The following is a 9,474-nucleotide window of genomic DNA, read 5'->3' on the forward strand; positions in this document are numbered from 1 at the left end:
ATTAATACAAAAAGTAAAAAAAAGCATCAACGTTCTCGGTCATTTGTGAAGACACTTTCGTGCAGATGAGGCTTCATCAAATCACAATGATCATTGATAACTTTTACTTTGTGTTTCTTTTCTCATCTTTTTTTCTCTCGTACTCTTTCTTCTTTTTTGACTATTCAGTTCCGAATTAGATCGAATGACGGATTGATTAACTGAACGAACGAACCAACGAACAAACGAATGACTGTTTCGATTCCTGAAAGCCTGACCGACAGATCATGATTGTTTATTTCACCGGTTAACTGACTAATTGATTGACTAATCGATTTGTCGATACTTGACTTGCTGATTGATTTGTCGCATAATTTCTCTGTCACCGCTTTGGGAAACAGATTGTGTGGACAGCTACTCTGGGGACTGCTCAGTGGTCTTCGCGGGCCGTTGTTCGGAGGACATTGTGAGGAACATGTGTCGCAAGACCTGCAACGTCTGTGACCCGGGTCAGTATTTGTCTGTCTCTGTCTTAATTGTCTGTCCGTCTGTTCTGTCCGTGTATCTGTCTGTCCTTCTCTCTGTCCTGTCAGCCTGCCTGTCTGTCTGTCTGTCTGTTCGTCTTTCGAGTCTGTCCTGAATGTCCCAGCCTGCTCTGTTATGTCTGTCCACCCTGTCCTGTTCTGCCCTGTCTGTCTGCCCGTGTTCTGTCTGTCTATTCCGTCTGTCCCATCTGTCTGTCTTGTCCATTTGTCTGTCTGTCTGTCTGTCTGAGTCTAGTTTGTCCCGTACGTCTGTCCGTCTAGTTTGTCTGTCTCAGTGTCACGCCCGATATGAGAGCGGACTAGACCCGCCCCCCCACCCCAGGCCCCCCGCCCCCCTCCAACCCAGCACTAACACTCAGACAACGCAAACACAGACCAAAATAATTCACATACATTTATTCAATCACACACAGAACTTGCCAAATAAAACAATAACCACAATCCCAGCCACAATAACCACAATCCCAGCCGCAACAACTGATACACTTAAATGGGGGTGGGGGAGTGGGGGTGGGGGGGGGGGAGCAGTCAGCAGCAGCAGGAGCAACAGTGCTGCCCGACCAACACAGGCTGAAGGGGAAATGGCGCAGGAAGTGGGACGCTGCAAACTGCCAACCGGCTACTACAGCCCTGACGCTGGGAACTAACTAACACTGACGACACGTGTCCAGCAGGGCACTTTTACCCTCCAAGCTTGAAGCACACAGAACATAGAAGACACAGAAACATGGCCACCTGGAGGAAAACTTATTTCCACGTGAGGGAGGGTGCCAAATGGACAGAAAGTCCCAAACCCAACAGACACGACCTTCCTCAAAGAAGGCCGCGGGCGAAAAGCCTCGAAAACTGTCACTGATAGAACACAGAAACTTTAACTCACTCTCTCCATACGAACGGCGAAAGAGACGACGTTAACAGCGTTTCACCCCAATTACCACCATCAAAATATTGCAAGCGGAAGGCTCTTATACTAAAGAGGTGAATGTTGACACAAAGATACCACAATTCTGACGACGGAAGCTAAAGGTTGGGTCATTGAGACACCCACTGGACATCCGAGGGGGTCTGTGTCGAGGAGAAGAGAGGACTGGCTGTATTGAGTGAGTTAAACTCTGCTCAGCAGTGACACAAACACACAAACGAGACTCCCACGACTGCACGTGAAAAACGTACAACCGGGCGCTACACAGACACAAACGACAAGCAAGCTGGGGACAGTGAGTGGGGGAAGGGTATGCACAAAACAGAACTGTACACGTGGTTGTCATGAGTTGTGACACTCTGTCCAGTCTGTCTCTCCGTTATGTCTGTCTGTCTGTCTTGTCTGTTTCTCTGTCTGTCTCTCCGTTATGTCTGTCTTGTCTGTCTTGTCTGTTTCTCTGTCTGTCTCTCCGTTATGTCTGTCTTGTCTGTCTTGTCTCTGTTTCTCTGTCTGTCTCTCCGTTATGTCTGTCTTGTCTGTCTTGTCTCTGTTTCTCTGTCTGTCTCTCCGTTATGTCTGTCTTGTCTGTCTTGTCTCTGTTTCTCTGTCTGTCTCTCCGTTATGTCTGTCTTGTCTGTCTGTCTTGTCTCTGTTTCTCTGTCTGTCTCTCCGTTATGTCTGTCTTGTCTGTCTTGTCTGTTTCTCTGTCTGTCTCTCCGTTATGTCTGTCTTGTCTGTCTTGTCTGTTTCTCTGTCTGTCTCTCCGTTATGTCTGTCTTGTCTGTCTTGTCTCTGTTTCTCTGTCTGTCTCTCCGTTATGTCTGTCTTGTCTGTCTGTCTTGTCTCTGTTTCTCTGTCTGTCTCTCCGTTATGTCTGTCTTGTCTGTCTGTCTTGTCTCTGTTTCTCTGTCCGTCTCTCCGTTATGTCTGTCTGTCTTGTCTGTTTCTCTATCTGTCTCTCCGTTATGTCTGTCTGTCTTGTCTGTTTCTCTATCTGTCTCTCCGTTATGTCTGTCTGTCTTGTCTGTTTCTCTGTCTGTCTCTCCGTTATGTCTGTCTGTCTGTCTGTCTTGTCTGTTTCTCTGTCTGTCTCTCCGTTATGTCTGTCTGTCTGTCTGTCTTGTCTGTTTCTCTGTCTGTCTCTCCGTTATGTCTGTCTGTCTTGTCTGTTTCTCTGTCTGTCTCTCCGTTATGTCTGTCTGTCTGTCTGTCTTGTCTGTTTCTCTGTCTGTCTCTCCGTTATGTCTGTCTGTCTGTCTTGTCTGTTTCTCTGTCTGTCTCTCCGTTATGTCTGTCTGTCTTGTCTGTTTCTCTATCTGTCCGTTATGTCTGTCTGTCTGTCTTGTCTGTTTCTCTGTCTGTCTCTCCGTTATGTCTGTCTGTCTGTCTTGTCTGTTTCTCTGTCTGTCTCTCCGTTATGTCTGTCTGTCTGTCTGTCTTGTCTCTGTTTCTCTATCTGTCTCTCCGTTATGTCTGTCTGTCTGTCTGTCTTGTCTCTGTTTCTCTATCTGTCTCTCCGTTATGTCTGTCTGTCTGTCTGTTTCTCTGTCTGTCTCTCCGTTATGTCTGTCTTGTCTGTCTTGTCTCTGTTTCTCTATCTGTCTCTCCGTTATGTCTGTCTGTCTGTCTGTCTTGTCTGTTTCTCTATCTGTCTCTCCAGTTTGTCTGTCTGTCTGTCTGTTAGTCCAGTCTGTCTGACTGTCATGTCTGTCTGTCTTTTCTATGTGCCCAGTCTGTCTTTCTGTCTCTCCAGTCTGTCTGTGCGACTCCCCTCTCTGTCTGTCTGTCTGTCTGTCTGTTAGTCCAGTCTGTCTGACTGTCATGTCTGTCTGTCTTTTCTATGTGCCCAGTCTGTCTTTCTGTCTCTCCAGTCTGTCTGTGCGACTCCCCTCTCTGTCTGTCTGTCTGTCTGTCTGTCCTGTCTCTCTGTTCTGTCTTTCTGCTCTGTAGGGTCTGTCATGTCTGAATGTCTGTCCGTCTGTCCGTCTGTCTGTCTGTCTATCTGTCCTGTCTGTCTGTCTCTATCATGTCACGTCTGTCTGTCTGTCGGTCGTCCTGCCCTGTCTGTCTGCATGTCTGTCTGTCCAGGTCCACATTCAGCGAACTTGTGTGCAACCATATTCACGTGCATAGTCACACAAGCGCGCAAATGCACACACACACACGCACACACACACACACACACACATGCACGCACGCACGCAAGCAAGTACGCACGCACACACGCACATACACCCCTACTCCTCTCTACATTTTCCGTGTTTCTGATAAACTCTAACAGTGTGTGTGTGTGTGCGTGCGTGTGTATGTGTATGTGTGTGTGTGTGTGTGCATGCGTGCGTGCGTGTGTGTGTGTGAGAGAGAGAGAGAGAGAGACAGAGAAAGACTGAGAGAGGTTTTTTTGTTGTTGTTGTTTTGTGTTTTTTGGTTGTTGTTTTTTTGTTTTGTTGTTGTTGTTGTTGTGTGTATGTGATAACAGTATGACGCTTTAGGGGGTATCAATAATGCATTAATATATTGCATTATCTTGTTTCATGTGTCTTTAAAATAAATCTATATTTACCTTTTTATTCAACATATTTTCCCTGTACTTAGTCTAATCTATTTACGCTTCTTCAATTCATTTCTTTCATTTTTGTTGTTGCTGTTGTAATAATTTTTCAGCCACAACTCCCGTTACCATTCCACTGACAACACCAGCAACAGTGACAACACCCGCTGAAACCACAATAACTACAGCAGGATCCACCTCGGAAGTGACAGCCACCACCACAGCCCCCACCACCACCACCACCACCACCACCACCACCACCGCCCAGACCCCTTCGTCAACAACCTCGCTCCCCGCAGAAACTACCACCGCCGCTACCGCCACTACCACAGCCCCCACGACTACGACAACCACACTCTCGCCAGAGACGATGCCACCAACGACCGAGCTGATCCCTGGGCATAAAACAACCACCACGACAACCACCACCACGACAACTCTCGCGCCTGAAACGATGCCAACGACTACTGAGTTGATTCCAGGACATAAAACGACCACCACGACAACCACCACCACAACCACCCTTGCGCCTGAAACGATGCCAACGACGACTGAGCTCATTCCTGGGCATAAAACCACCACCACGACAACCGTTGCGCCTGAAACGATGCCACCGACAACTGAGCTCATCCCGGGGCATAAAACGACGACGACCACTGCAACGCCGGCGCCTGTGACGACCGTGCCTTTGACGACAGTGACAACGCCCGTGACGACGATGATGATGTCATCATCTACAGCTGAAGGTGTGTGATATATATATATATATATATATATATATATATATATATATATATATATATGTCTGTTTTTGGTTTTTGTGTGTGTTTTTTTTATAGGGTGGGGGTGTTGAGGTGTTGTTTTGCTTCTTTCTTTTTTTTAAACCCCAGAATTTGGGACATTCGTTTTCCATATTTCGATGACAATGAATGATGATGGGCCGGGATGTTGACGATGACAATGAATGATGATGGGGCCGGGATGTTGACGATGACAATGAATGATGATGGGCCGGGATGTTGACGATGACAATGAATGATGACGGGGCCGGGATGTTGACGATGACAATGAATGATGATGCGGCCGGGATGTTGACGATGACAATGAATGATGACGGGGCCGGGATGTTGACGATGACAATGAATGATGATGGGCCGGGATGTTGACGATGACAATGAATGATGACGGGGCCGGGATGTTGACGATGACAATGAATGATGATGGGCCGGGATGTTGACGATGACAATGAATGATGATGGGCCGGGATGTTGACGATGACAATGAATGATGATGGGGCCGGGATGTTGACGATGACAATGAATGATGATGGGGCCGGGATGTTGACGATGACAATGAATGATGACGGGGCCGGGATGTTGACGATGACAATGAATGATGATGGGGCCGGGATGTTGACGATGACAATGAATGATGACGGGGCCGGGATGTTGACGATGACGATGCTGCAACTGTGGTCCAAAGCTGTATTCTCATAATTATATCCCAGTGTCAACCAGGCGGAGAGGGATACAGACACATGAAGCGATGATCAGGACATTTGAGCAACAGTGGCATCCATGAAGTGGGTGGCCCTCAACTGTGTGGTCCTTGTCTTCCCATCCGGGCCCATGAAGTGGGTGGCCCTCAACTGTGTGGTCCTTGTCTTCCTTTCTGGGCCCATGAAGTGGGTGGCCCTCAACTGTGTGGTCCTTGTCTTCCTATCCGGGCCCATGAAGTGGGTGGCCCTCAACTGTGTGGTCCTTGTCTTCCTATCTGGGCCCATGAAGTGGGTGGCCCACAACTGTGTGGTCCTTGTCTTCCTATCTGGGCCCATGAAGTGGGTGGCCCTCAACTGTGTGGTCCTTGTCTTCCCATCCGGGCCCATAGCACACTCAGCTCCGGGTAGGAGCCGACCACGGGCAGAAAATGCCACCTCTCTGTAAAAATATATTGTTTTAGCTATGTCTTGAACAGTTAGTTCCGAAGGCGTGCTGGCACTGCACGACTGTCATTGCTGATGTCCTGAAGACAGGGGCGCTGATTCCCAAGATATAAGTCCATCAATCTGCTTATCAACCAGATCCACACAACGATCTCATGGGTAAAATCTGAATAAAGCTTCTTTCCCAGGGACACAACGCCATACAGAACCGGGGCTTCGAACCCTGATCACTGGTGAAGCCTGGATCAAAAGTCCAGTGCTCAACCCATTCTGTTATGGTGCATCCTTATTAATTATCATCATTAACATTATTATTATCATTGTTATTCTTTTTTAACATATCTGTATTCATTCTTTAGAATACATACACGAAGAGAGAAGGCACATGCACATAGCAAAGACAAACAAAAATAGAAAAACAAAACAACACAAAAAAATAATAATTAAAAAAGTGCAAATACACACAAATTCCCGTGAGAAAAAAAATTGTAAGAACAGATTTCGGATCATGACATAAAATTGGAAATAGTAACACAAGGAATAAATAGATAAACAAAATGCTTGCCATTGTAAGGTAATTTGGTCCTCATAATCTGCATCTTGATAATATTCATATATTGTAAAGATCATGCACTTGTAAAGATCATGGATGGTATTTTAACATCCCTTGACAATTGTAAGATCTGTGCTCTTACATTGCTAAATCTTTCTGCTGCTTTTGATACCACTGACCACACTATCTTGATAAGCAGACTTAGATACTCCTTTGGCATCTCTGGCTCCGCCCTGTCATGGTTCCACTCCTACCTTTGAAACAGAACAGAAACAGTCACTGTAAATGGCCATCAATCTTTCCCATCAACAACTATATATGGCGTTTCACAAGGATCTGTGCTAGGACCAGTCCTGTTTATTCTCTGTACTCAACCGCTTTTGGATGTTGTCAAAAACCATTCTGTAAATCACCATGCCTTTGCTGATGATGGCCAGCTCTACAAAGATACGACGTTTTCCGATCTTGACTCTTCCACTGGGGCCCTTCAGCGGTGTATTGCTGACGTCAAGGCATGGGTAAATCAAAACAAACTACAATTAAATTATTGTAAAACTGAAGCTATTATCGTTTCTTCAAGCAGACTGTCTATAAACAACTCCTTGCCTTCCTCTCTTAAAATTGGAGATTCAGATGTAGACTTTGTATCTTCAGTGAAAAATCTGGGTGTGACGTTTGATTCAAACCTCTCAATGAAGAAACACGTAAACAATCTCTGCAAGGCTGCATACTTTCAAATTCGAAAGATCAGTTCCATCCGACATCTCCTTACTACTCAAGCAACACAAGCTCTGGTGTGCTCTCTTGTCTTGTTCAGACTACATTACTGTAACTCACTCCTCATTGGTTGTCCTAAATACTTCCTGAAAGTTCAAAACGCAGCAACAAGATTAATCTTTAGAACCAAAAAGACTGACAGTATTACTCACTTTCTGCATTCTCTTCACTGGTTACCAATTTCTGCCTGCATTCAGTACAACGTTGCAATTATCACCTTCAACTCCAGTTTTGATGCTACTCGTCAGTATCTGAGAAAATTGATTCAAACCTTCACACCCCCACGACAACTCAGATCATCTTCCGATTCGCGGTGGCTACTTGCTCCCCGTGTTAAAGCGCGATGCTTTGGTGATTCTTCTTTTTCTTATTCAGCTCCATCTGTTTGGAACAGTTTACCTCACGATCTTCGCCACTCTCCCTCATTTCAATCTTTTAAAACTGGTCTGAAAACACATCTTTTTGAAAACGCATATCCATCGACCTTCCATACCTTTTCAGTTATAAGCCATGCAAACTCTCTCTCTTTCAGTGTGTGTGTGTGTGTGTGTGTGTGTGTGTGTGTGTGTGTGTGTGTGTGTGTGTGTGTAATTATGTAATGTAATACACGTTATCTCTGAATCTGTTTTATATCATTATGCGCTAAATCATTATTTTTCTTCTTATTCCTTTTATGGAGGTTGTGTGTGTGTGTGTGTGTGTGTGTGTGTGTGTGTGTGTGTGTGTGTGTGTGTGTATTTAATGTTTATTGTTAAGTACTTTGAGCTCTCTTCAAGGGAAGGAAGCACTCAACAAATGTCCATTATTATTATCATTATTGTGATTATGATTATTATTGATATTAATATGCGGAATATTCTTATTCCTGTTTGTTACTAGTAGTAGTAGCAGTAGTAGTAGTAGTAGTAGTGTCATGTTGTTGTCGTTGTCATCATTGTCATTGTCATTCTTCTTCTTCTCCTTGCTGTTAGTATTGTTATTGTTGTTAGTATTTTTGTTGTTGTTGTGATTATCGTTGTTTGCTGTCATTGTCATTGTTGTAGTAGTTATTATCATCACTATCATGTACATGTCTATGACAGCCACCACCACGGAACCCGCGTGCCAAGACATGTACCTAGGAGACTGTACAGACTTCCTGGCCATGTGTGGAGACGTCAACGTGCAGACCATCTGTCCCAAGACTTGCGGCGATTGCTCCTGATTGGTCAGTTCCGTTCCAAGAATGGAAAGTGACCGTCCTGATTGGTCAGTTCCGTTCCAAGAGAATTTGACGTGACGCCTTGTTTGATTGGTCGGTGAAAGATGTTTTTGTTCCCGGTTGGTCACGGTTTTTTTTGTTTTTTTTGTTTTTTTCTTTCCCCTGTGAAGTTCAAATGACACTTTGTTTGATCCGTTGGTTAAAGATCTCGGTTTGTCAGCATTTTTGTTGATAATTGTTTGATTGCAACGGAAGAATAGCATTGTGAACATTTCTTCTCGAAATTACCTGATAGCAGAAACGGAAGAATAATACGTTGATTTGAGTCCTTTTTTTTCTTTTTCTTTATTTATTTATTTACTTTTTTTTAATCCATCAACCTGTTACTTCACTGACCAGTGCAACAAGGGCGGTTCATTGTGCTTCTGATCAGTTAATAATACATACTGGATACGTTTGTTCCTTCAATGTAAAGTAGAACTAGAGTTTCACCTTGTCTTCGCGACTGCTAGTGTGCGAAATCATGGGCTTATATAATGGATACGAGTAACACGTGCTTCCTCTCGCCTTTCCTTTCCCTTTTTCGTTTCTAATTGCACAGGACATAAACTCTTTATTATTTTTTAGTATTGTTTCGTTTGTTTCTTTACCTTTTGAAAGAAAAGCAGCTGATTCCACAGAAATAAATGTTGAAGTTGTGTGTCATGTGTTTGTTTTTTGTTTTGTTTTTAGTTCGAAGTGTGTGTGTCTGTGTGTCTATGCGTTTGTGTGTATGAATCTGTGTGTCCATGTGTGTGTCTCTGGGTATGTATGCCTGATTGCCTGTCTGTCTATGTATGTGTCAGACTGTGTGTGTCTGTGTCTGCCTGTGTCAATGTCTGTGTGTGTCTGTGTCTGCATGCAGTGTGTCAGCATGTCTGTGCGTGTCTGTGTCTGCATGCAGTGTGTCAGCATGTCTGTTGGACATCGAGCGCAGCACGTGAATCTCGGAGTTTCTGGGCTTT

The 9,474-nt window shown here is 44.7% G+C and overlaps 1 protein-coding gene across 1 annotated transcript in view; it reads left to right on the plus strand.

Annotated features, from left to right (window-relative positions):
• Positions 1-9,170, plus strand: part of LOC143276210 (uncharacterized) — a 19,272-nt gene extending 10,102 nt beyond the window's left edge. The window contains exons 4-6 of the mRNA XM_076580663.1: positions 381-488; positions 4,111-4,743; positions 8,352-9,170. Of these exons, the coding sequence (XP_076436778.1) occupies positions 381-488; positions 4,111-4,743; positions 8,352-8,473 (863 nt within the window). The 3' untranslated portion in view covers positions 8,474-9,170. The remainder of the gene's footprint in view (positions 1-380; positions 489-4,110; positions 4,744-8,351) is intronic.
• The last annotated feature ends 304 nt before the right edge of the window (positions 9,171-9,474 follow it).

The sequence above is a fragment of the Babylonia areolata genome, chromosome 31 (genome assembly GCF_041734735.1).
Source record: "Babylonia areolata isolate BAREFJ2019XMU chromosome 31, ASM4173473v1, whole genome shotgun sequence".
In the NCBI taxonomy this organism is placed as follows: domain Eukaryota; kingdom Metazoa; phylum Mollusca; class Gastropoda; order Neogastropoda; family Buccinidae; genus Babylonia; species Babylonia areolata.